General features: G+C 37.7%; 3 protein-coding genes, 1 long non-coding RNA gene and 1 pseudogene across 7 annotated transcripts; 1 reads left to right on the top strand and 4 right to left on the bottom strand.

The window, feature by feature from the left end:
• Positions 1-85: 85 nt before the first annotated feature.
• Positions 86-24,311, bottom strand: LOC120470747 (uncharacterized). 3 transcript variants are annotated; one of them, XM_089120730.1, is made up of 3 exons: positions 24,222-24,311; positions 2,246-2,426; positions 86-1,613 (listed from the first exon to the last, which is right to left on the bottom strand). In XM_089120730.1, the coding sequence occupies exons 2-3, from the start codon at positions 2,328-2,330 to the stop codon at positions 520-522; spliced, it is 1,179 nt and encodes a 392-aa protein (XP_088976856.1). In that variant the 5' UTR covers positions 2,331-2,426; positions 24,222-24,311; the 3' UTR covers positions 86-519. The 3 variants fall into 3 exon arrangements, with proteins under 3 accessions (XP_088976856.1, XP_088976855.1, XP_088976854.1); XM_089120729.1 differs by lacking the exon at positions 24,222-24,311 and adding an exon at positions 5,647-5,736; XM_089120728.1 differs by lacking the exon at positions 24,222-24,311 and adding an exon at positions 3,530-4,203.
• Positions 5,554-13,240, bottom strand: LOC120470801 (uncharacterized; annotated as a pseudogene). Its single transcript, XR_016146746.1, has 4 exons — positions 13,101-13,240; positions 11,923-12,112; positions 11,098-11,631; positions 5,554-7,289 (listed from the first exon to the last, which is right to left on the bottom strand). The product of XR_016146746.1 is annotated as an uncharacterized LOC120470801 (transcript).
• Positions 6,126-11,243, top strand: LOC148973398 (uncharacterized). Its single transcript, XR_016146749.1, has 2 exons — positions 6,126-6,199; positions 10,821-11,243. It is a non-coding gene; the product is annotated as an uncharacterized LOC148973398 (long non-coding RNA).
• On the bottom strand, positions 14,154-19,224 carry LOC120470755 (uncharacterized). Its single transcript, XM_089120704.1, has 3 exons — positions 19,091-19,224; positions 18,599-18,794; positions 14,154-17,444 (listed from the first exon to the last, which is right to left on the bottom strand). Exons 2-3 carry the CDS (start codon positions 18,681-18,683, stop codon positions 16,255-16,257), a joined length of 1,275 nt encoding a protein of 424 aa, XP_088976830.1. The 5' UTR covers positions 18,684-18,794; positions 19,091-19,224; the 3' UTR covers positions 14,154-16,254.
• Positions 19,521-24,350, bottom strand: LOC148973397 (uncharacterized). The gene is made up of 3 exons (XM_039660391.2): positions 24,222-24,350; positions 22,336-22,534; positions 19,521-21,618 (listed from the first exon to the last, which is right to left on the bottom strand). The coding sequence occupies exons 2-3, from the start codon at positions 22,418-22,420 to the stop codon at positions 20,672-20,674; spliced, it is 1,032 nt and encodes a 343-aa protein (XP_039516325.2). The 5' UTR covers positions 22,421-22,534; positions 24,222-24,350; the 3' UTR covers positions 19,521-20,671.
• Between the last annotated feature and the right edge of the window lie 1,205 nt (positions 24,351-25,555).

Genomic DNA, 25,555 nt, shown 5'->3' with positions numbered 1-25,555 from the left:
CACAGTATTAAGATAGAATGTTTAAACTCATTAATATGATTTAAAACTTTATCTGTGTTCAATAAATAGAGCAATCACTTGAGACTGAATTAACACTTTATTAAATGTCTATATAGAGACAAATCTGTTCAACTGAAATATCAAGTCCAGTTGATATGCAGCTGAGGAAAAACAAGTGCTGGAAATGACCTGGGCTGTCATTTAACTCTTCAACTCTTCTGAAGCCTTACCAGAAGAGTTGAAACTCCATACGAAACCCTTCGGATTAAGAATGGGATGCCATTAAAGTTCATGTGCATGTAAAGACAGATGTCCCAAAACTTTTGGCAATATAGTGTATGTACATGTTTTCGTCTATTTATTGATTCCTATCAGGATGTAAAAAGCGTTTCAACAAGTGTAAATACAAGTGTTTTAAAAAAAATGCCTACCTTACCTTTAATCTAGAATCTAGATTATACAGTGCTTTTAGGACAAACTGCATATTTTATCTCACAGAATTTCATTTTGTCATGTTAATTACTTGCAAAAAGTTTTCTTATGAGCATGAAGGCTTGATAAATGTCTAAAACTCTTCTCACACCGAGTACAGTGGTACGGCTTCGCTCCAGTATGAAGTCGTTCATGTGATTTCTGGTTTCCAGACAGTGTGAAACTCTTGTCACAATATGAACACTTGAAAGGTTTTTCTCCAGTATGAATTCTTTGGTGTTGTTTCAGATTGTCAGCTGTTGCAAAGCTCTTCCCACAGTCACTACATAAATTATCTTTCACTTCAGCATGTGTTTTCTGGTGCATTTTAAAATGATCCAGCCTTGAATAACTCTTTCCACAAAAAGAACACAAATAAGGCCTCTCATCTGAATGAACTTTCAGGTGTTTTTTTAGATGTGATGACGAAACGAACTTTGTACCACACTGATCACAGTTGAACGGTTTTTCTCCAGAGTGAATGCGCAGATGAATTTTTAAACCTGTTGAATCTTTGAAACGCTTTCCACAATGAGTACAGTCGTACGGCTTCTCTCCAGTGTGAACTCGCTCGTGTACTTTCAGGTTTCCAGCCAAAGTGAATCTCTTGTCACAATATGAGCACTTGTAAGGTTTTTCCCCAGTATGAGTTCTTTGGTGCTGTCTCAGAGTGGCAGCTGCAGTAAAGCTCTTCCCACAGTCACAACACACATGATCTCTCACTTCACTATGCGTTTTCTGGTGCTCTTTAAAACTGTCAGGCCGTGAAAAACTCTTTCCACAGAGAGAACACACATAAGGCTTCTCGTCTGAATGAATTCTCAGGTGTTTTTTTAGATTTGAAGACGAATTAAAATCTTTACCACACTGATCACAGTTGAATGGCTTTTCTCCAGAGTGAATGTACAGATGAAAACTGAGACCTGATGCTTGAGAAAAACACTTTCCACACTGAGTGCATGTATACGGTTTCTCTCCAGTGTGAATTCTCATGTGTCTGTTAAGGTTTCGTTGATTTTGCAAACTCTTTCCACACTGAGAGCAGGAGTGCAGCTTTTTGGCTTTTGTTCCTTGAGTTTTGAAGTCATGTTTCTCCTCCACTTCATTCAGTTTGTGTTTTTGCTCCATCACCTCAATCTGGTCTAAAATAAACATATTAGGTAAATAAATATTAGGTCAGTTCAAGGAGAATAAGTGTGAAAAGTCAAGTTAACATTTCTAACGCAAAGACAACAAGAGATCAGGGGTGTTTTCCAGAAAGCAGGTTATGTGACATACCCGGGAATGTTTAAGATAAGTATCATATTTTCAGGACTATAAGTCACACTTTTTTCATAGTTTGATTGGTCCTGCGACTTATGTATCAAAATTAATTCATAATGACTGACATGACCAAGAGAAAACATTACTGTCTACAGCCGCAAGAGGACGCTCTATGCTGCTCCTGTAGCATAACCTCGAAAAAATAAACTGAAACACTATTAACTGTTATCACTATTATCACTGAACACAAACACAATGCCCCCCAAAAGAAAATCCTACTCTGCAGATTACAAACTGCAGGTAGTAAAATATCCAGGCGAAAACGGTAATCGAGCAGCAGAAAGAAAGTTTGGAGTGAGTGAGAAACTTGTGGGGGGACTGGCGAAAAGTAGAGTTTACTATAAAGCGGGTCGCACACCGGACGAGAAGCGCAGCGCCACATCTTTTAAAATTCGAACACATTATTCTCTATGAGTGAGAGTACAAAGAAGAATCAAGAATGGACACCAACCTATTTGTTCCTCAGTATCTTCATGTTTTATTCTGGATGGTTCTGGATCAGTCATGTCTTCAATCTCCTCTTTAATAAACTCCATCTTTAACAGTCACACAGATTTCAGCTGCTTCTCTTGTAGGATGATGGGAATATTCCCAGTATTTATTGGTGAATTGCTGTGGGATGGACACCAGATCTGCCAAATTCAAAGATAAGTTACTGAATTTACAGTTTTAATACTGAGATGTTCTGTAAAGTGGAACATTAAGCACATTTTATTGGTCTCAACAGGCTGAAACATGGTCATGAAAACCTCTATGCCAACATATTATTACACTCTAATTAGTGATAAACCAGGACACGCTACACATTTCATAACATTAGTACTAACACATGTAAACTCTGGAGCTGGTTAATGTTAAACTCAGCAATCTGTAAACATATATCATCTGTATATATGGCAAAAATATGAGACAATTAATGATATTTTTTCACAAAAAAGTTGCTAAATATGAAAACAAAGTACAAACAAGTCTAAAAATTAGTAGCTTAGGCTAATGTTAAATTCCCTGCCCATGATCTTCATAGTGGCAAAATAAAGGACATTCATGTCCCATTCATCTTCCCCTAATGACATTTTATAAAGAATAAGGTTTGAACTGAGCTTGAGCTCAACAATAAAACATAAGCTCAGGTATGTGAACTTGCAACAGAACATATTTTATTTTATATTATTTTACATTATTGTTTATTTCTAAAGAACCCCTGCTCTGTCAGAGCGCATTATAGTCTGTTTATCAACTCTTTTTAAAATTCCTTTGTAAAACGTAACAAATTGTAGGACAATATCATATGTAAAGGATAATTATGTGTAAACCAATACACATTTGAATTTATAACAATGAATTTATAAATCAACATTATAATTGTTAAATAATGATTTATCTAATGTTGTTTTACAATATTATGTCTACTAAGCTCTTATAATGCATGAAATATATTAATAGATTAATCAAGTTAGAAACCAATACTGTATACTACTACACTTCTGGAGATCATGGAGGTAACAAGAATTGATGGGTCTTTTGCCCTTTACAAGACGGAGCAAATGAAAATGTTTTTCGCAATTTATTCGCTATATATTCATCATTAGGTACAACCTGGATAAGACCACTGATAACTTTTTTCCTATATTTGCATTTAACGAGCTAACTTGAGCTCGAAGCATGATCTCCCATTCCGTCGCTAGGGAAACAAAGACGCTAACATGCAAACTGACAAAAATGCTCGACTACTTACTGTTTGTTTTCTCCACACAGCAAAATCCTTGTGTGTTTATTCGACTATCTGTAGGTCTATGTAAAATACGAAAAAACAGCCCCTAAAAAAAATCCCTACTTTTTATTTTACGTTAGGTCTAGCCAAAATAGCTCCTTACAAAACGTTCAAAAGTCGCAACAGCAATGAGAAAGTCGATAGATTTGGCGACAAAATCCTTGAATTGGGAACACTTTCAGCATAAAATGTTGAAAGTTTCAGTCAGAGTCACAACAACAGTCCATTGTTTTTAAGACAGGAATAGACACTTGAGCTGTCTCTCGCGTTTCTCTCTTCTGCGCATCCTCAGTGCGCACGGCGTCGTTCTTCTTAAAGGGACCGCACATTCTTAAGTAAACCATATCTCCGCACTGTTAAAGGAGAACTCCGGTCAATTTTAACATTGAGCTCTTTTTTTCTGTACATTTGGATTGCTGTCAGTACAGACAAAAACGACAAAGATCGGTGTTACCTACAATTAACACAAAATGAAATTCACTTTAGAGAAAGGCTTTGTGCCATCTGAGGTCTCTGTGAAAGTTTTAAAAAGCAGTCTTTTAGTGCCACTTCAGAGTGGTCGCGTCCGTAACGGAGAACTGTCACGTACATTGTTTATTTTTTCCCTCATAAATACAAACACGAAAATTTAAATAAAATGAATATTTGTTTTGTGGAGAGCCAACCCTTCTTCATCCAGTGGGTCGTAGCCTATTACTTTTGATTTGCTCAGTGCAAAAATTTATATATATTGCCTCCTAAAAATTCATGTCTATTTCCCTAATATTAAATTTAAAACGCGATTTTGGTTTCATAACCTCAGTTTCCTCAGTTCCCTGTTCCTCAGTTTCATTACCATAGTTCCCTGAGGGTAGGGAATGAGTATTGCGTACCCTGCCACACTAGTAACATGGCAAGTTATCCCTTCAGTCGATTTAAACCTGCTATAATGGCGAATGCAGGTTCACAAATTATTATTAAATCGGTTACAGGTTATGTTGGTAAAGCACCTTTTCCTTTGGATGTGCAGTTGCTGGAGCACAGCCATTCAGTGAGTCAGGCCCCGTCCACAATACTGCGTTTTCGTTTAAAAACGGAGAATTAAAATCAATGATTAAAAGCTGGTGTGTTTTTAATACCACCACCAGCGTTTTATCTGCGTCTTAGAATTGATCTCCGTCCACATTAAAACGACTGAAAACCCGGATCACGTTACCTTTCACCAACACTGGGCGTCCGCGTGCCGGTGTAAACGGTGGCTGACGAATCAGGGAAGGACACGTCATGACTGATATACCCAATCATAGAGCTGAGCGTGAGCCTCTGCGTCAGTGTTTCTGAAGTCCTCCTTTTTGTCCCGTCTTCACTAAAACGCCCTCTGGAGATTAAAACGCAAAACGGAACTACAGCGTTTCTAAACTTCTCCGTTTTAGGTCTTGGTTTTTCCCGTTTTAGTCTAGAGTCTAGACGGGAGGTGCAAATGTAGCAAAAGGTCTCCGTTTTTAAACGAAAACGCATTAGTGTGGACGGGCCCTCAGTCACTCACTGTGCAGTTGCAATGCATTTTACATACATTATAAGCTTCAATAAATCTGATGAAAGGAGTCCCCAATTGTGTATAGCTACGCAATTCTCATTCCCTACTCTCAGGGAACTTAGGTTACATTAGTAAGCAAGTACGTTTCAGTGCCGGTATTTGACCACACCAATTGGACAAACACATTTAACGATTGATACTTAACACTTTTTTAAATAATAGCTAAAATATATTGTTGATAGGCTGCACAATTCAATCCTGTTTGAAAGGGAAACAACAAATTGAGGGTTTCCGAGATTTTTCTTTTTTTTTGTTTAGAAGTACTAAAGTGTACTAGTCACGGTTATGGATAGAAGTGTAGTGGAGTAAAGAGTACAACATTTCCCTCTCAAATGTACTCGAGTAAAGTCATGAGTACTCCCCAAAAAGATACTCGAGTAAAGTACAGATCCCTCAAAATTTTACTTAAAGGAGCTGTATGCAAGAAATTTTATTTCAATTAAACCTAAATTTTACCTGATATGTCACTAGACATTAAGAAATCATGTTCATTTCAAATACTTACATCACTGACAACAGTATTCCGGCCTGGATATTGTCATTTAAAAAGTGAAGTCGCAGCCCTTGACTGATGTTGATATTGTCAAGTTGTGTTTTGTTCTGATGCGTCACCCTCCACTGATCTACCAATCACGGACTCAGTAGTGTTGCAGCATTCGGGTTGCCTGCTCTTACCCTTCTGAAATGAACACGTTCAATAAATTCTCTGTCTCCATATACTGTATATCTAGAAAATTGGTGTGGTTTCTCATTACTGGAAAGCCCAATCTCTCATTGCACGCCGGAAAGCCCGCTGATCGTGTAGCCTGTACACCAGACCCGCCCTCTTTCTAACAGTTTTATTTATCTTCATTTTCCCAATGGAAACAAATTTAGACTTCACACTTCACACTGGACCTTTGTCTAGGCGTAAGGTTTAGTCTCAGATGGTGCAACATTTTTTAATTCTATGTAGGACTTAAAATGCATTTTATATAAAGCTTAGTCTTACAACTGGATGAACCTCCAGATGGTGCAATCGGCCCCAGGTGCTTTTCAGAATCGATGCTGAAGTAAAGGTTTTACATTAAATTAATTTTTTACATTAAACAATCACAATTTAACTGTTTTTTTAAAGACACAATGTTTTTTTCTGTTTCATGCTATTGACATTTCTAAGTATACAGACATAAACCAATGTAAGTATATATATATATATATATATATAAAATTTGTGTATAAATTTAAATTGTCTTGAAGCTTTTCAGTGGTCTAGTATTGACCAAATTATGAACCAGTCCAAAAAAATACCGGCTTTTGGTACCCATCCCTACCCAGAGTACAGTATTAGAGCTTCTTTCCAGTATGAAGTCGCTCATGTCTTTTCAGAGATCCAGATTGAGTGAATCTCGTCTCACAATATGAGCACTTGTAAGGTTTTTCTCCAGTATGAATTCTTCGGTGCCGTTCCAGATTGGCAGCTGTAGTAAAGCTCTTTCCACAGTCACAACACACATGATCTCTCACACCTGGATGTGTTTTCTGGTGCTGTTTAAAACTGTCCAGCCCTGAAAAACTCTTTCCACAGAGAGAACACACATAAGGCTTCCCATCTGAATGAACTTTCAGGTGTTTCTTTAGATTTGATGATGAAATAAAAATCTTCCCACAATGAGTACAGTGGTACGGCTTCTCTCCAGTGTGAACTCGCTCGTGTGTTTTCAGGGTTCCCAACTGAGTGAAACTCTTGTCACAGTATGAGCACTTGTAAGGTTTTTCTCCAGTATGAATTCTTTGATGCAGTTTGAGATGACTTGATGAAGTAAAGCTCTTCCCACAGTCAAAACACAGATAATCTCTCACTTCTTTGTGTGTTCTCTGATGCAGTTTTAAACGATACATGATTGAAAAACTCTTTCCACAGAGAGAACACACGTGAGGCTTCTCATCTGAATGAACTTTCAGGTGTTTGTTTAGACATGACGACGAATGAAAACCTTTCCCACACTGATCACAGTTATATGGTTTTTCCCCAGAGTGACGGAGCAGATGAACACGTAAAACTGCTGCATCGCTGAAGCTCTTTCCACAGTGAGTGCATGGATACGGTTTCTCTCCAGTGTGAATCCTCATGTGTGTGTTGAGGTTTCCTTTGTGTCTGAAACTCTTTCCACACTGAGTGCAGGTGTGCGTCTTTTTGGCTTTTGTTTCTCGAATCTTAAAGTCATGCTGTTCCTCCTTAATTTCCTCCATTTGTTGTCTTTGCTCTTTCACTTCCATCCGATCTAAAATAAACATAACATTAGAATGTCTTGTGATTAAAATTGTGTCTGACAACTTTTATAGACTACAAAATAATGATTAAAAGTGCATTCAATATGGCGAATAATAAGCAATGGATCGCTGCCTTAGGGATTGAAACTTGACGGCCCAGAAAGTCATTGAAGAAAAAGTTTAAATATTCCATGTGACAACAGTGGCTCAACTATAAGTTTATCAAGCGGCGAGAATACTTGTTGTGCGGAAGTTTAAGTTTTATAAGATCAAATGCTTGCCTTGCTCTGTACTACTGTGTGACTCTCCTGTTCGAACTCGTTTATCAAAACGAACGAATCTTTTCCCGAATCAACTCGTTCGTTTTTTAGCGGCCCCTTGGATTTACTGATCAAGACGCAGAGAGTTTCAAACGGGTGTCGATTTATTTATGCCTCTCAACGTGCACCATGCACCATGAACACCGTGAAAACTCATTCCGCTATCCAAGGACGCTATTCAAATAGTTTCCACCATCAGCTATCGTGCTCTCTTGACACTCTCACAGTTCGTAGGTCGTTCTTCCGACGACACGTGAGCATCACATTATGAGGAGAGAGTGGCAGGAAGTTTTTTGCGTCACAAAACACATTAGAAGAAGAAAATGCGCCTTTTTCAAAATAAAAGCCAAACAGACAAAGTGACACCGTAGAACTATAAATATAATAATAATATAATATAAAATATTTATATAAATGTAATACTATGTAAGATAATATTAAAGTGATTTATCAGACATTTACACGTTTCGTTCGTTGATTGAATCAAATGACTCGTAAAAAGATTTGGAAAAAGTTCGAACAGGAGAGTCACAAACATGCGTCACAGAACAGAGCAAGGCGAGCATTTGAGCTTATAAAACTTAAAAGTTGTTATTTATTTATTAAATGAGCGATCGTTTCGCTTGATAAGACCCTTATTCATAAAATAATGTGCAAAAAAGCACATGCACCAATACCCAGCGAAGAAAAAAAAGAACACACATAAAGATGGACGTCAGACAGAAACTAGTGCTGCACAGAAGAAAGTGCTGTTGAGAAGAAAATTATTACACGTCTTCTTAAATGCGCTGGCAAGTCTTTTCATCCAATGAAAACGAATGACCCTTTTTAACATAGGCGTGGTTTCTGAGCGTGACACTAAGTATGTTAAACTTCTTTAAAATACGTAAAATACAAAGAAATATCATACAATGCAAAAACAAAGCGCTTTATTCGCATACCGTGTATAAAACTGGTGAAATATTCGTTTTTAATCGGTGATCCGTAAATTAAGTAGGGCATGAATCTGTCGCTGTTAACATCTGCTGGAAATCCAGGTAAAACTATCTGCGTGCATGCGCGCGTCCCCAGTTAACATGCATGAATTGACAGAACACCTGCAAACAAGAATATTTTTTAAGGATGGACTTAATGGCATTAAGCCTTAACGTAACTTATACACACACAAACTCGAGGAGCTGGTTAATGTTAAACTCTGTAATCTGGAAACATCTCTCACCTGCAGACTGGAAAGATACGGCATCCGAAGAAAATATTCCTCCATTCACGACCGTTAACAGCGTCACTTTAGGCCTCAACTGGTGAAATCTTCAGCTCGTCTTGTCTCTCGCTTTTCTCTTTTCTGCGCATCCACAGTGCGCAGCGAGTCATATTTCTTAAAGGGGCCGCATGTTCTTAAAGTCCCCCAGTAATCAATAATTGTATATCCCTTAAAACTCGTCTTTTATCAACAAAATGACATATTTGAGCGTTTTTTCCTTGAATAGATTGAATGTAACTCCACATCCTTGTCTCATTTAGTACATGGTTCTATGAATATGAAAATTAGCCCCAGTTAAATATATTTACCTGTTTTATAAAAGATGCTCGCCAAAGAAGCATGTTTTAGAAAAGTTTGTGAGGACAAACATGGTTTGTCTCAAAGCATTTTAAAAACACCACATAAACAATATCAAAACATTGACTTTAAGTAAATCACTTTTCGTCATTGATACAGAGCAAAATAACACTATTGTCATATTTATGACTTCAATACTCTAGTTGCCTGAACTGGGTAAATCAACTGTTATACTTTTGTTATATATTTTCTTTAACTGATTTGTGCTTACAATGAAAGTTACCCAATAATAACTTGTTTATGGAGCTGTTACATAAAATCAATGACATGGGAAAACAGCACTTTTGCTTGTATATGTTGCTTGATTTTATGATACTTGCTTGTACTGATCTTTCATCATACTGTATAATTATTTTTCTTTTTTTAGACAGAAACACTCTTTAACTTTTTTTTTTTTTTTGGTTAGATGATAGTAACAGGGGACGAGAGAGAGAGATACATTTGGTGGAAAACGAAATAGAAATCATTCTCACTTAACAAATGTGACACAAATATCTGAATTTTTCAACATTTTTTAACTGTTCTCTTTTGAACTATAAGCCTTAAAGAGTCGTGTTGTGCAGTATTGTGTCCAAAAATAAACAGGAGCAAAAAACTATTGAATAAGTAAGTTCTTTTTTGTGAAACAATGATCACACCTAATTTAGTCTGGTCTGTACAATGGAAATGCAGTTAATAATTTCTGACAGGCATATAAATGAACAAATCAAACGAGTGCAAACAGGTAAAAGTGAAGCCATTACCTGACAGAGTCAGTCTAGACCAATGCTGAGTCCGGCTGTGCTCAAAACCAGAACTGGTCCTCACTGTAAGCGAAGCAACCCAACGAAATGAATGTTGGTAATGAAATGATGAGTGTTGCTGATGCAACAAGCAAGGATCATGACTGATTTATCAAAAACTGGCAACATCGATGACCTATACACGCAAGTTATAAAGGCGGCTGCCCTGCGCTCGACTAATATCACCAATGAACGAATACGACCTCGACTCTGCCTGTGTCCGTTGCCGCAGGCTTCCCCTTCCTGGACTTGGGTGTGGACTACAAAATAGAAAGGGTTAACTGATAAACGTGATAAAACGAAGCGGAAATGACACGAAACAGCACGTGCACCAATACCCAGCGAAGAAGAAAAGAACACAACACACAAATATGGACGTCAGACAGAAACTAGTGCTGCACACTGTGGCGCTTTTATTTGCTCTGAGAAAAAAATGCAAAAAAAGAAAAAAAAAATTTGATTTACCTGGTGATCATGGAAACAAATATAGACTTCACACTACTTACTACAATTACCTTTGTCTAGGCGTAAATTTTAGTCTCATGCGCTACAGCCAGATGGTGCAACATTTATTAATTCTACGTAGGACTTAAATGCATTTTATGTTAAGCTTAGTCTTACGACTGGATGAACATCCAGATGGTGCAATCGGCCCCAGGTGCTTTTCAGAATCGATGCTGAAGTAAAAGTTTTACATTAAATTAAGTTTTTACATTAAACAATCACAATTCAACTGTTTTTTAAAGACACAATGTTTTTTTCTGTTTCATGCTATTGACACAGAAGTATACAGAGATAAAACACTGCAAGTATATATATATATATATAATTTGTCTTGAAGCTTATCAGTGGTCCAGTATTGACCCAATTATGAACCAGTCCAAAAAAAATACCGGCTCTTGGTACCCATCCCTACCCAGAGTACAGTATTGGGGCTTCTTTCCAGTATGAAGTCGCTCATGTGTTTTTCAGGTGAAACTCATGTCACAATATGAACACTTGAAAGGTTTTTCTCCAGTATGAATCCGTTGGTGTCGTTTCAGTTGAGTGGGTGTAGTAAAGCTCTTCCCACAGTCAAAACACATAATATTTCACTTTATTATGTGTTTTCTGATGCTGTTTAAAATGATCCATTCTTGAAAAACTCTTTCCACAGACAGAACACACATGAGGCCTCTCGCCTGAATGAACTTTCAGGTGTTTGTTTAGATTTGATGATGAAATAAAATCTTTTCCACACTGGCCACAGTTAAATGTTTTTTCTCCAGAGTGACGGAGCAGATGAACACGGAAAGCTGACGTTTCTCTGAAGCTCTTTCCACACTGAGTGCATGGATACGGTTTCTCTCCAGTGTGAATCCTCATGTGTGCGTTAAGGTGTCCTTTTTGACTGAAAATCTTTCCACACTGAGTGCAGGTGTGCGTCTTTTTGGCTTTTGTTTCTCGAATTTTAAAGTCATGATGTTCCTCCTTAATTTTCTCCATTTGTTGTCTTTGCTCTTTCACTTCTATCTGATCTAAAATAAAAATAACATTAGAATAAGTTCAAGTAAACCCTGATTTAATAGCAGAAAGCAACAGATATCAAGTATCAGACCTTTGGTGTGCCAAAGTTTAGTTCTGTCAATCTCTTGTTAATGTGATCAAAATTGTGTTTGCCAATTGTTATAGCCTACAAAATTATTATTAAAAGTGCATACAATATGATAAAAAATAATAACAATTTCTATAGAATTTTTAATTTATATTCATACTGCTTATCATTTCAAAGCTAACAAAGCAATGAAAAATCAAGAATGGACACCAACCTATTTGTTCCTCAGTTTCTTCATGTTTTATTCTGGATGGTTCTGGATCAGTCATGTCTTCTTTAATAAACTCCATCTTTAACAGTCACACAGATTTCAGCGGCTACTCCTGGAGTTTGTCCTTCTCTTGTAGGATGATGGGAATATTCCCAGTATTTATTGGTGAATTATTGTGGGATGGTCACCAGATCTTCCAAATAAAATGAGAAGTTACTGAATTATTTTATTTTTTATTTACCAGGAGGACAGTGCATATTAACAAGAGTACACCTGTAACATGCCAGAGTTAGCCAACGTCTAGTTTTCATCAGTAGTCCTGTTTGCCAGTGGCACCCTAAGTGAAGCATAAAACCTTATAAACAATGGCCAATTATAAAACAATACTGTTGTACAGATGTGTTTGTCCGCTACAGATCGTTAAAGATCAGTAAAATTAGTTCTGAAAAACAGCAGTTTTACGTACAGGCAGCAACAGCAAGTAGCATGCACTGTCAGTAAAGCATGTTAAAACATTTGTTGGATGCAGATTAAGATGAAAAAGTCATAAAAACTTTATTTTTTACGAAAAAATATGCATTCACAACTGAAACACTAATGGCAGCAGCAGGGCTTCAGTTCTGACAGGTCTGATTACTATTGAGCCAACGTTTTAGATGAGATCGAAAGAGGCGTTGCTGTGTTGCTGTCTCTGTTGAAAAGCCCTAAAAGAGAAGATGGACTGACAAAAAGCACTTTTTCAAAGGCCTACCTGTGTGTTTATTTATAGGTAAAAAATAAATAAAATTGTAACGCCCATGGCTAGACAAGCCTAAGTTACATTAAAAATACATTAACTTTCTGGCTCGTAAGTTAGCTAAACTGAAGGGTTCAACAAGGTGAGCAGACATGGTTGTAAATAAACCGTCAGACTTGTAACAAAGGAAACCAAAGTAATGTTTGTAAAAAAATTGTAAAATGAATTAAAATATAAACCATTGATTTAAAAAGGTGACCATAAGCGGGTTAAGAGGTGAAGACCACCTCTGAGGTGTCCATTGTCTGGGTTTTAATTAAAGGACTTCTGGTTTTAAACGTCCTACGGATACCAGGGCATTAACCCTGGCCTCAAACGTTACCTTTACACACAAACTCGAGGAGCTGGTTAATGTTTAACTCTGTAATCTGGAAACATCTCTCACCTGCAGACTGGAAATATACGACATCCGAAGAAAATATTCCACATTTGTCCTCCATCCACGTCACTTTCAGGCTCAACTGATGAAATCTTCAGCTCGTCTCGTCTCTCTCGCTTCTCTCTTCTGCGCATCCACAGTGCGCAGCGTGTCATATTTCTTAAAGGGGCCGCATATTCTTAAAGTCCCCCTATAATCAATAATTGTATCCCTTGAAACTCGTCTTTGATAGCCAAAATGACACATTTGAGCCTTTTTTCCCCCTTGAAAATAGATTAAACGTAACTCCACCTTGTCTCACTCACACCAGCCCATTGTAGATGGTATTTCTCTGATTCGAATCAGTGCATCGACATAAAAGTATGCATAATGATGTGATGCATTGATTGTTTTATATTTAATTATTAGTAGAAGCCCTATACGTTTATTATTGAGAAAGTGGCCATTCATTTGTGACCAATATTTTATTTGTAGATTGATTTCTCTGTGCCTTCTCTCATCACCACTGCTGTTAGTGAATGTGAAGTTACTCTACACAGACCGAGGCGAGAGTCACGTAGAACAGTGCATTTCAACCTGTGGGCCGCAGCCCCCTTTATTATGGTTGTAATAAATGTTCATGTTAATTTATTACGATTGTAATAAAGCAAAATACGATGACAGTGACCTTGAATGTACGTGACTGATCGCTATATTCTGCATGAACACAGTTAAATATATTTGCCTGTTTTATAAAGGATGCTCGCCAAAGAAACATGTTTTAGAAAACTTTTAAACTATACCAATGGTCCAGCTCTGGGCTAAAGATCGCAGTTGGGTTACATAAGGTACAGACAGAGACCCAACTCCTAAATGTATTTTCTTTTAAACAGTTAAAGGGATAGTTCACTTTGAAATTAATTTTTGATATGTTTTAGCTTACCTCAAGGGCATCCAAGATGTAGGTGTCTTTGTTTCCACAGTATTTTCAACTTTGACATTTTTCGGTCAAACCGTTCTTATCTGTCAGTCATATAATGCAAGTATGTAGGTCCACGTTAAAGTGCATGCACAGAGAAGTCCAAATTAAACATGATTTAATGACTCGTAAATGTAAGTACACATTGATGGCCTAAGACACGAAATGAGCGGTTTGTGTGAGAAAAAAAAACATGTTTGTGCTCTTTATGTTCCATGTGAAACACACACCCTTAATCTAATGGTTGCAGATTCAGCAAATCAGTCAGAAGATGCCATTAGCTTCTTTGGTATAGTTCAGAAGCTTTATAACTTGTTAAAAACTTAAGAAGCATGTCCAGATCACACTCAAGTAATGGAGTGAGTAGGGTTGGGTATCGAGAATCGACTATCGATTGGAACCGGGACTAACTTTTCATTTTTCCCGGAATCGTTCAAAAGTTAAAATTTCGATTCCTAGTTTCGATATTCACAGTCCGCCGAGCGGAAGAAGAAACCGCTGAACAACACCAACGAAGAAGCGTCTACCGGAAGTGTTGGCATAGCCACGCGAGTCGAACATGAGTACCTTACGTCGGCGATCCAAAGTGTGGCTTCACTTTTCTAAAAATAACGAAATCTCGGCAAGATGCAAAATTTGTGACAAAAGGAGTATTTTTACAGAAGGAGTATTTCCTTCAGAAAGGCCGTTGGTTAGCAAGGTTAGCTAAACTTTTTTGACCCTGCCTCTTAGAAGAACCGGAATCGAGAATCGTTAGGAACCGGAATCGAAACAAGGAATCGGAATCAGAATCGTTCAAATTCAAACAATACCCAACCCTAGGAGTGAGATAAGATGGATAGGGCAGTGTTGTAGTCGAGACCACCTCACTCGAGTCCGAGTCGACACCGAGACCAGAGAGAGTCGAGTCCGAGTCAAGACCGAGTCCATAGAGAGTCGAGTCCGAGTCGAGTCCGAGACCAGAGACGGTCGAGTCTGAGTCGAGACCGAGACCAGTGAGGGTTGATTACCTAATTTACTTTTATTTACTTAGAGAAATCCTTTTTTTTTTTTACTGAATTTACTTAGAGTTTAAAAAATATGATCAGTTTAGGGTAAAAAGGGCACATAGTAGGTGGTGTTAAAAGTAATTTTATTACAATTTGTCATGCGCACTAGAAAATCACCAATCACTGGGCGTGTCAATCAATTTAAAGAAATATTTTATTAACATACATTAATAATCATGAAAAATATTTTGAATTGAACTCGAGTGGACTCGGGAATAATTCCGAGTCCTAAAAAAAAAATGTTCGAGTACGAGTCAATTCCGAGTCCAAATGGACACGAGTCCATGACAAGACCAAGACCATTAAAATATGGTCTCGAGACCGAGTCCGAGTCTCGTGTACTACAACACTGGGATAGGGTCAATAGTATTGAGCCTGTACGGTACCAAACTAACAAAGTCAGAGAGGCCTTGACTGAAGTCAGAGACTAAACAAATGATCCTGCAGCAAGAATCGAGGCCTAGTCACTGGCAGAAGAAATAGGATCATTCAGATTTCAAAACTGCACGGTGGTCTGGTTGGATATCCTGTCAAAAATCCACCGATGAACTCCTGCAATCTGAAAACATGCAGCTTGAAGAACATGCAGCTCTGTTTGACGTACAGAGACACATGATTCTCTGATGTCCTGTCAAAAGCGAGATAATCATGCGAGTACCTGAATCTGGAAGCAGTGCTGGCACAGAAGAGCATTTAAACCTCAAAAAGGCTTTAGCAGATGAGCCTGTGAATGATGCAGTAAAGAGAATGGAGGTAACATTCGATAAACGTTGTTGTTGACACTGCCATCCAGTTGCTGGAAGATCGTTTCGTATCACTAAAGAACGTAGGTCAAGTTAAGTCACATTCATTTATATAGTGCTTTTAACAATATAGATTGTTTCAAGGCAGCTTTACAATGATAAAAAGAAAATAAAGAGATGGTTTTGGCTTTACAGCAGCTCTAGAAAAAAAATATTGTCCAGCTTAAGTTAGTTTTGACTGATTTACTTGAAACCTACAGAACACAATATAAACAAGTATTTCTAGTTATCTAATCATTCACAAAGTCAAATAATGTTCTTTTGAGAGCAACTCCATATTTCGATCATCTCAAAACATTTACTTATTTTTCAAACATTAAACATTTACAGTATTTGATATGAAATGTTGCTCACTGTGACGACTTATGATACTTCATCTTGTGACTGAGAAAACTACATGAATGTCTAAAACTCTCTCCACACTCAGTACAGTTGTACGGCTTCTCTCCAGTATGAACTCGCTCATGTGATTTCAGTTGTCCCAACTGAGTGAAACTCTTGTCACAATATGAGCACTTGTGAGGTCTTTCTCCAGTATGAAGTCGCTTATGTAAATTCAGTGCTCCCAACTGATTGAATCTCTTGTCACAGTATGAGCACTGGTAAGGTTTTTCTCCAGTATGAATTCTTTGGTGCTGTTTCAGCTCACCAGCTCTAGCAAAGCTCTTCCCACAGTCACAACACACATGATCTCTCACTTCATCATGTGTTTTCTGGTGCTGTTTACAACATACCAGTCGTGAAAAACTCTTTCCACAGAGAGAACACACATAAGGCTTCTCATCTGAATGGACGTTCAGGTGTGATTTTAGACTTGATGATGAAATAAATCCTTTACCGCACTGATCACAGTTAAATGTTTTTTCTTTGGAATGAATAGGCAGATGATTTCTCAAACCAGCTGAATCTTTGAAGCTCTTCTCACACTCAGTACACTGGTACGGCTTCTCTCCAGTGTGAACTCGCTCGTGTGATTTCAGAGATTCAGACTGAGTGAAACTCTTGTCACAGTATGAGCACTTGTGAGGTTTTTCTCCAGTATGAATTCTTCGGTGCAGTTTCAGATATCCAGATGTAGTATAACTCTTCCCACAGTCACAACACACATGATCTCTCACTTCATCATGTGTTTTCTGGTGCAGTTTACAACTGTTAAGCTTTGAAAAACTCTTCCCACAGACAGAACACACATAAGGCTTCTCACCTGAATGAACTAACAGGTGTAGTTTTAGATCTGATGGTGAATTAAAACCTTTACCACACTGATCACAGTTAAATGCTTTTCCTCCAGAGTGAACCTGCTGATGAATATTGAGACCTGACGCTTGAGAAAAACTCTTTCCACACTGAAAGCATGGATACGGTTTTTCTCCAGTGTGAATTCTCATGTGTGCGTTAAGGCTTCCTTCTTGACTGAAACTCTTTCCACAACGAGTGCAGGTGTGCAGCTTTTTGGCTTTTGTTTCTTGAAATTTAGAGTCATGTTGTTCCTCCTTAAATTCCTCCAGTTCTTGTCTTTCCTCTTTCACTTCCACGCGATCTAAAATAAACAAAGTCAGAATCAGTTTGATGACATTTGATGTGAAAGATTGTTCTGTCATTCTCTTGTTAACATGATCAGAAATACGTTTGACAACTGTTAAAGCATAGAAGATTTTAATTAAAGGGTTGATGAACTGAGAAATCAAATTTTCCTTGAGCTTTTGTATCTAAGAGGTCATCATATTATGAGAATATCCTGTAAGTTTCAGAACTGAAAACGTCCTTGTTAGTCCAATAAAAGCTTTTATTAACACCAGCCCCAGCAAACGACTCGTTTTTCAAAGTGGGGAACTATGACGTCGAAGGGGTTAAAACACCACCCCTGCAGAAGAAGAAGATCAACGCGGCTGGTTTAGCCCCGCCCACCGATTCGCGCATTCACGCATAGCTAAATAACATAGGCCTACCTCGTGATGACAAACCGGATCGAGCTACCGAGCAATACAGAATATTGTGCAGTGCCTGGTTGTGGAAGAAGACAGTCGCTGCATGAGCTTCCTCTGGATTCCAATAGGACTTCATGGATAAACTTTATTTTTAATGACGTTCCAGTTGATGAGGTAAAACATTGTCCATTTTTTCGCTTCATTTCTTTGAGGATTGTTTTGTAAACAAGACTGGATTTGCAGAGCAATTAAGAGTAAAGAACGGTGCTGTGCCGTCTATATTGGATCTGACAGGAATGGTTGAACACACGGACTCTGGGTCGAACATGTATGGCCGAATCATTCCGGTTGCCATTTTACAACATTGGACGTTTTCCAAACTATTTCCCCCAAGTACACCGATGGGTGAGTTGAAACTCATTATAATATGCAAAGCAGTGGGCGTTTATTTCCAAGTTCCAAGTCTTCAGTGTGAGACGCCCATAAAAACCGAGCGTTTTTCAGCTAGGCTCAAAACTAGGGTACAAAATAGCCTATAACTTATTCATTTTGATGTTTTTGAATGCAAAAACCAAGCGAACGTCATAAGTTGACCTCAGACAACAATATAATAAAATTTAAAAAGCCAGTTCATGACCCCTTTAAAATAACATAAAAGATGCTGATTAAAATTATATAAGCATTTCTATCAAAAAATTTAATTCCTATACTGCTTATTATTTCACAGTTACCAAAGCAATGAAAAATCAAGAATCAAGAAACCAACCTATTAGTTCCTCAGTATCTTCATGTTTTATTCTGGATGGTTCTGGATCACTCATGTCTTCAATCTCCTCTTTAATAAACTCCATCTTTAACAGTCACACAGATTTCAGCTGCTACTCCTGGAGTTTGTGCTTCTCTTGTAGGATGATGGGAATATTCCCAGTAATTGGTGAATTGTTGTGGGATGGAAAGCCGATCTGCCAAATTCAAAGAGAAGTCACTGAATTACTTTACTTACATTTAAATTAATTGAACCTCTATTTTCTGATAGAAATATTGTGAATTTGAATGCATTTGCATTAACAAAAACGTTTGTTTAATGCTTGTCCAACAACTGGGAGAAATAACAGGACCATCATGTGTAACTGAGCTGCAGCGGAGGACTCTTATGGTCGGGCACCTCGTCGGGCATTAACCCTTACGTTACTTACACACAAACCCGTCTCGAGGAGCTAGTTAATGTTAAACTCTGTAATCTGGTAACATCTCTCACCTGCAGACTGGAAATATACGGCATCCGAAGAAAATATTCCTTCGTCCACGACCGTTAACAGCGTGACTTTCAGCCTCAACTGGTGAAATCTTCAGCTCGTCTCTCTCTCTCTCGCTTCTCTCTTCTGCGCATCCACAGTGCGCACATAGCGTGTCATGTTTCTTAAAGGGGCCGCATATTCTTAAAGTCCCCTGCAGTCAATTATTGTATCCCTTAAAACTCGTCTTTGATCACAAAAATGACATATTTGAGCGTTGTTTTTTTCTTTGAAAAAATAAAAAAATGTATTTCTTAAGAAATATATATGCCAATCCCAGGTACATTGGCATATATTTCTTCAGAAAGAAATTTTTTATTTATTTATTTTTTCAAAGATAGACAAACGCTCAAATATGTAATTTTTGTGAAGACATTTCACACGCAACGCTGGCAGTCTGCCCAAGATGTGAGAACTCCTTCTTTCTGCAGAGTTCAGGGGTATCGCTTGTCAACAAATGCACGCGTGTATTTCCTGGCGTAGTCATGACAGATTTTACGACAGTAGTGGAAGACAATATTGTTTGCAACTGTAGGGGGATCCCCAGAGCAAAATTTAAAAAACGTCATAATGCTGCTTTAAGCATTGCCGAGAGACTACTGCGTGCTGGAGTGGCGGTAGTTAAAACATCGTCCTTTAATTTACCTGGTCCTCCAGGAGTGCTAACAATAGTGAGACAACAATCACAAGCGGATTCTGGCTGAGTCTCATGCGTTTTCCCACCAGTGGAGCAAGTTGATATATTAAACTTTTACCGTATCCAGTCGGCTCAAAGAAAAGCTTCAGTTCACATCATCCAGAGTAGCGAAGTAGTCAAAGCCGAATCGAAAGACAGCTGTTCGCCAGCAGCAGCCATTGTTTGTTTTCAAGTAGCAGTGAACCGTCGCAACTCTGTCGTCATTATGTTAAGCCCGCCCGCCGACTCTATACACGATGTAATTGGTCTGACCAGAGTTTGGTTTTTCCAGCTAAAACGTCTATGGAGAGTTGCTAGATCACACTGGCTGCGAAATAATTTTTTCTGCCGCTAGGGTGCGTCAAGATTTCGAAGCTAATCGGCCCCAGGTTTTACATTAAATTAAGTTTTTACATAAAACGATCACAATTCAACTGTTTTTTAAAGACACAATGGTCTTTTTCTGTTTAATGCTATTGATACAGAAGTATACAGACATAAAACAATGCAAGTATATATATATATAATTTGTATATGTATAAATATAATTTGTCCTGAAGCTTATCAGTGGTCCAGTATTGACCCAATAATTAACCAGTCCAAAAAAATACCGTACCCATCCCTACCTAGAGTACAGTATTAGGGCTTCTTTCCAGTGTGAACTCGCTCATGTGATTTCAGGTTTCCCGACTGAGTGAAAATCTTGTCACAGTATGAACACTTGTAAGGTTTTTCTTCAGTATGAATTCTTCGATGCCGTTTCAGATGACTAGATCTAGTAAAGCTCCTCCCACAGTCACAACACACATTACACTCACTTCACTTATGTGTTTTCAGGTGCTGTTTAAAACTGTCCAGCCCTGAAAAACTATTTCACATAAGGCTTCTCATCTGAATGAACTATCAGGTGTTTCTTTAGATTTGATGATGAAATAAAAATCTTCCCGCACTGAGAACAGCAATATGGCTTCTCTCCAGTGTGAACTCGCTCATGATATTTCAGGGTTCCAGAATGAGCGAAACTCTTGTCACAGTATGAGCACTTGTAAGGTTTTTCTCCAGTATGAGTTCTTTGATGCAGTTTGAGATGACTTGATGAAGTAAAGCTCTTCCCACAGTCAAAACACAGATAATCTCTCACTTCATTATGTGTTTTCTGATGCAGTTTTAAACGATTCATTATTGAAAAACTCTTTCCACAGAGAGAACACACATGAGGCTTCTCATCTGAATGAACTTTCAGGTGTTTGTTTAGACATGACGACGAGTGAAAATCTTTTCCACACTGATGACAGTTATATGGTTTTTCTCCAGAGTGACGGAGCAGATGAACACGGAAAGCTGACGTTTCTCTGAAGCTCTTTCCACACTGAGTGCATGGATACGGTCTCTCTCCAGTGTGAATTCTCATGTGTGTGTTAAGCTGTCCTTTTAGACTGAAGCTCTTTCCACACTGAGTGCATGTATGCGGTTTCTCTCCAGTGTGAATTCTCATGTGTTTGTTAAGGTCTCCTTTTTGACTGAAACTCTTTTCACACTGAGTGCATGTATACGGTTTCTCTCCAGTGTGAATTCTCAAGTGTTTGTTAAAGTTTCCTTTGTGTCTGAAACTCTTTTCACACTGAGTGCATGGATACGGTTTCTCTCCAGTGTGATTTCTCATGTGTGAGTTAAGGTTTCCTTTGTGACTGAAACTCTTTCCACACTGAGTGCAGGTGTGCGTCTTTTTGGCCTTTGTTTCTTGAATTTTAAAGTCATGTTGTTCCTCCTCAATTTTCTCCAATTGTTGTCTTTGCTCTTTCACTTCCATCCGATCTAAAATAAACAGAACATTACAATAAGTTCAAGTGAACCCTGATTTAATAGCAGAAAGCAACAGATATCAAGTATCAGACCTTTGATATGCCAAAGTTTAGTTCTGTCATTCTCTGGTTAATGTGATCAAAATTGCGTTTGACAACTTTTATAGACTACAAAATGATGATTATGAAAATTTAAAATATGAAAAGTACATAAAATATGTCAATTAAAATAATATAAGCATTTCCATTAGAGCCAGACCGATATTATCGGCCGATATTAGGTATTTTCCAAACTATCTGTATCGGCAGTTATAATGGCCGATAAATGAATATTTCAAAACTAAAATAAAAACGGACGAAACATGCTTGAACCATGTCATGAGTGTTGGAGTTGTACAGTTTGTCCACCAGAGGGCACTCTACACCGTTCCTGTTGGCAACACTCGTTATATACATTGCTTGAATAACAATTAAAAGAACATCCCCATCAGTTCTCTTAACTCAAATAAGCATGACAAAATTAGTGACAATAATGTCCAGTTTAAAATAAATAAATAAATATATATATATATCGGAATATCAGATTTTAAAACACCAAAATATTTGCATCGGTATCGGCCTTCAAAATCCTTCATTGGTCGGGCTCTAATTTCCATAGAACTTTTCCTTCATGTGCTGCTAATCACTTCACAGCTACCAAAGCAATGAAGAATCGAGAATGGACACCAACCTATTTGTTCCTCAGTATCTTCATGTTTTATTCTGGATGGTTCTGGATCAGTCATGTCTTCAATCTCCTCTTTAATAAACTCCATCTTTAACAGTCTCACAGATTTCAGCTGCTACTCCTGGAGTTTGTCCTTCTCTTGTAGGATGATGGGAATATTCCCAGTATTTATTGGTGAATTGCCGTGGGATGGACGCCAGATCTGCCAAAGAGAAGTTACTGAATTTTTTTAATTTTTTTATTATATTTACCAGGACAGTGCATATTAACAGATATTTTTATTTAAATTAAACACTGCCGCTCATTCACGTAAGTCGTGTGCAGAATGTGCTGCTGCTCCTCTCGGCCATGCACTGAACAGGTTCGACACGGAAAAAATCAAGACCTCGCGCTCGCAGGACAGTACTGGCAACATTTGGAAGTAGCTAAAATTTGTCCAAAAAGTTGCTAGATTTGTCGCTAGGCGCTTTTCAAAAATGGAAATACGAATTGGCGTGTCAAACATACGCCATTTCATGAGATCAGTCTGGTATACTGTACATACATTTTCAATAAAGGGACAGAAAGGTCTCGGACTAAATATAAATATCTTAAACTGTGTTCCGAAGATGAACGGAGGTCTGACGGGCTTAGGACGACATGAGGGTGAGCCATTAATAACATAATTTTCATTTTTTGGTGAACTACCCATAACATCAACTCTACGGTATATTGACAGAAAAAATCAAATGATTACGAGTACTACACATCATCATCCAGCACTTCAAAAAGCAAATTATATTTAAATGTTATTTTTAATGTGATGACCAAAACATTTTTTTGTTCATCCTTCAAAGATTGTGCATTTTTATCAAAATAAAAGTTTCCAGATTTTGTAAAAGTCACACTTATTTAAATAATAAAACAATAAGAGATTACCATAATTATGTAAGTGGTTGCTGAGGACCTCCCATATCAATTTTTCCCTGGTTTTGCTTTTAAATTAATATACGACATTATGCTTGATAATAATTGAAGTTAATTTTATCTACGCCTCAAATTCAGCTCTGTTTTTTTATTGTCAGCTCCACAGTATTACCACTTTCTGTAGAACTTAGTGACTCCAGTGCCGCTGCCTTCAAATGTTAGTCTGGAGCCCAGTGAACTTAACGTACAGCAATTACAATATACAGTTTAAGGCATTTGTCAGTGAGACAATCAAAATGGGGGGAAATGTGAATAACTGCGCTGCAGGTTGATTTAAGCTGTGCTCCTAAAGAAAATATCAGTTATGGGCTACAGGGTTCCTAGTAAAAACAGTTAGTCTGGAGTCCTGAACAGAGTCTGTGAAAAAAAAAAAACACTCTAGTACTAACATAACATATTATTACACTCTAATAATAATAAACCAGGACACACAACGCACTCCATAAAGAAGATGGTCCCCACTGCAGAACACAAAATCTCCTCCACCCATATCCTATCTCGACCCCTTGAGATCTAGATCCAACTCGGTCCCCTGGATCTCATGTCCAACAATGAGGTGCTCTCCACCCAAAAATGAAAATTCTGTCATCATTTACTCACCCTCAAGTTGTTGTAAACCTGTAGTTTATTTCTTCTGCTGAACACACAGGAAGATATTTTGAAGAACGATTAACCAAGCAGTTATTTGGCACCATTGACGACATAGTAGAAAAATAAAAATACTATTTGTTTGTTTTTAATCGTTCTTCAGAATAAATTTCTTTGTGTTCAGCAGAATACAGAAACTCATAGAGGTTTGCAACAACTTGAGGGTGAGTAACGTTAAATGATGACAGAATTTTCGTTTTTGTATCCCTTTTTAAAGACACACAAACTCGAGGAGCTGGTTATGTTAAACTATGTAATCTGGTAACGTCTCTCACCTAAAGACTGGAAATATACGACATCCGAAGAAAATATTACACAGTTGTCCTTCATTCGCGTTCGGGATCACTTTCAGCCTCGACTGATGAAATCTTCAGCTCGTCTCGTCTCTCTCGCTTCTCTCTTCTGCGCATCCACAGTGCGCAGCGTGTCATGTTTCTTAAAGGGGCCGCATATTCTTAAAGTCCCCCTGTAGTCATTTATTGTATCCTTTAAAACTCGTAGTTTAAAACTACATATTTCAGAGCTTTTATTTCCTTGAAAAATAATTGTGCACGCATTAAAATATATTGAATGTAACTCCACATCTTGTCTCTATGAATATGAAAATTAGCCCTACCTCCACTCACTCACACCAGCCCATTGTAGGGATGGTAAGATTGACTGATTCGAATCAGTGCATTGACATAAAAGTTAACGATGTCATGCATTATTTTACATTTAATTATTAGTAGAAGCCCTATAGTTTAATTATTAAGAAAGGGCATTAATTTTTCACCAATGTTTTATATGGAGATTGAATTTTCTGTGCCTTTTCTCATCACCACTGCTGCTAGTGAATATGAGGTTAAACTATACAGAGACCGAACGAGTCCAGAGTAATGTAACCCAAAATATTATAAGAATGTAACGGGACATTATTTCATCAATAAATTCAGGTGCACGTCGAGCTACGGCGGAGGGGTCGGAGAGGGGTTTACATTGATTCGACGCAGAAGCATAAAACAGGCTTAACACACACACCGACACACTGCTTTTCCAAGGTTGGATTTGGCCAGGCTCTAACTATAAACAGGAGAGTCGTCTCAAAACATCAAGATAAGGCATTCTTTCTCTCAAGGATAGCTAAACTTTAGTCTAAACTGGAGCAAGACTTTAACAAAAAAAATGGTCCCTTAAACTATTGGCTTCAGTGAACCCTTTATGTTTTATTACTTTGGAGACCTTTCTCAAACACAAAACAAACCCCCTTTTCCCTATTATTTTCACTGTTACTGCATTCAGATATCAAATACAGAAATTAAAGAGTACATGAAAAGAACATTTCAGTAATACTGGTAACTTCTATAACAAAGTAAAAACTCACAAGCCTAGAGAAGTCATTCAACTCATTTGATATTTAGAATGAAAAATATTGATTAATACCTTGATTATAATTGCTAATCATTACATGGAAGCAGCGGTGGATACAATCCACCCCCTTCAAAGTGATAATCCTGTAATTTGTCTGACACTGATGACGTGCAAATTTACAAAAGATCTCAGACATCAGCATAATGAATTGTTTGTCTGTATAATACTATATAATACTTGAAGTATAAGTATAAAGTAT

The sequence above is a fragment of the Pimephales promelas genome, chromosome 16 (assembly GCF_988280905.1).
Source record: "Pimephales promelas chromosome 16, fPimPro1.hap1.1, whole genome shotgun sequence".
In the NCBI taxonomy this organism is placed as follows: domain Eukaryota; kingdom Metazoa; phylum Chordata; class Actinopteri; order Cypriniformes; family Leuciscidae; genus Pimephales; species Pimephales promelas.
Note: the sequence above shows the minus strand (reverse complement) of the source record. Positions and strands in the feature narration are given on the sequence as shown.

Bases quoted from the DNA above. Each gene is read 5' to 3' on its own strand.
- LOC148973397 (XM_039660391.2), bottom strand. From the start codon at position 22,420: ATGGAGTTTATTAAAGAGGAGATTGAAGACATGACTGATCCAGAACCA. The intron at 21,619-22,335 runs GTTGGTGTCCAT...TGTTTATTTTAG, and splicing joins AGATACTGAGGAACAAATAG to ATCGGATGGAAGTGAAAGAG.
- LOC120470747 (XM_089120730.1), bottom strand. From the start codon at position 2,330: ATGGAGTTTATTAAAGAGGAGATTGAAGACATGACTGATCCAGAACCA. The intron at 1,614-2,245 runs GTTGGTGTCCAT...TGTTTATTTTAG, and splicing joins AGATACTGAGGAACAAATAG to ACCAGATTGAGGTGATGGAG.
- LOC120470755 (XM_089120704.1), bottom strand. From the start codon at position 18,683: ATGGAGTTTATTAAAGAGGAGATTGAAGACATGAGTGATCCAGAACCA. The intron at 17,445-18,598 runs GTTGGTTTCTTG...TGTTTATTTTAG, and splicing joins AGATACTGAGGAACTAATAG to ATCGCGTGGAAGTGAAAGAG.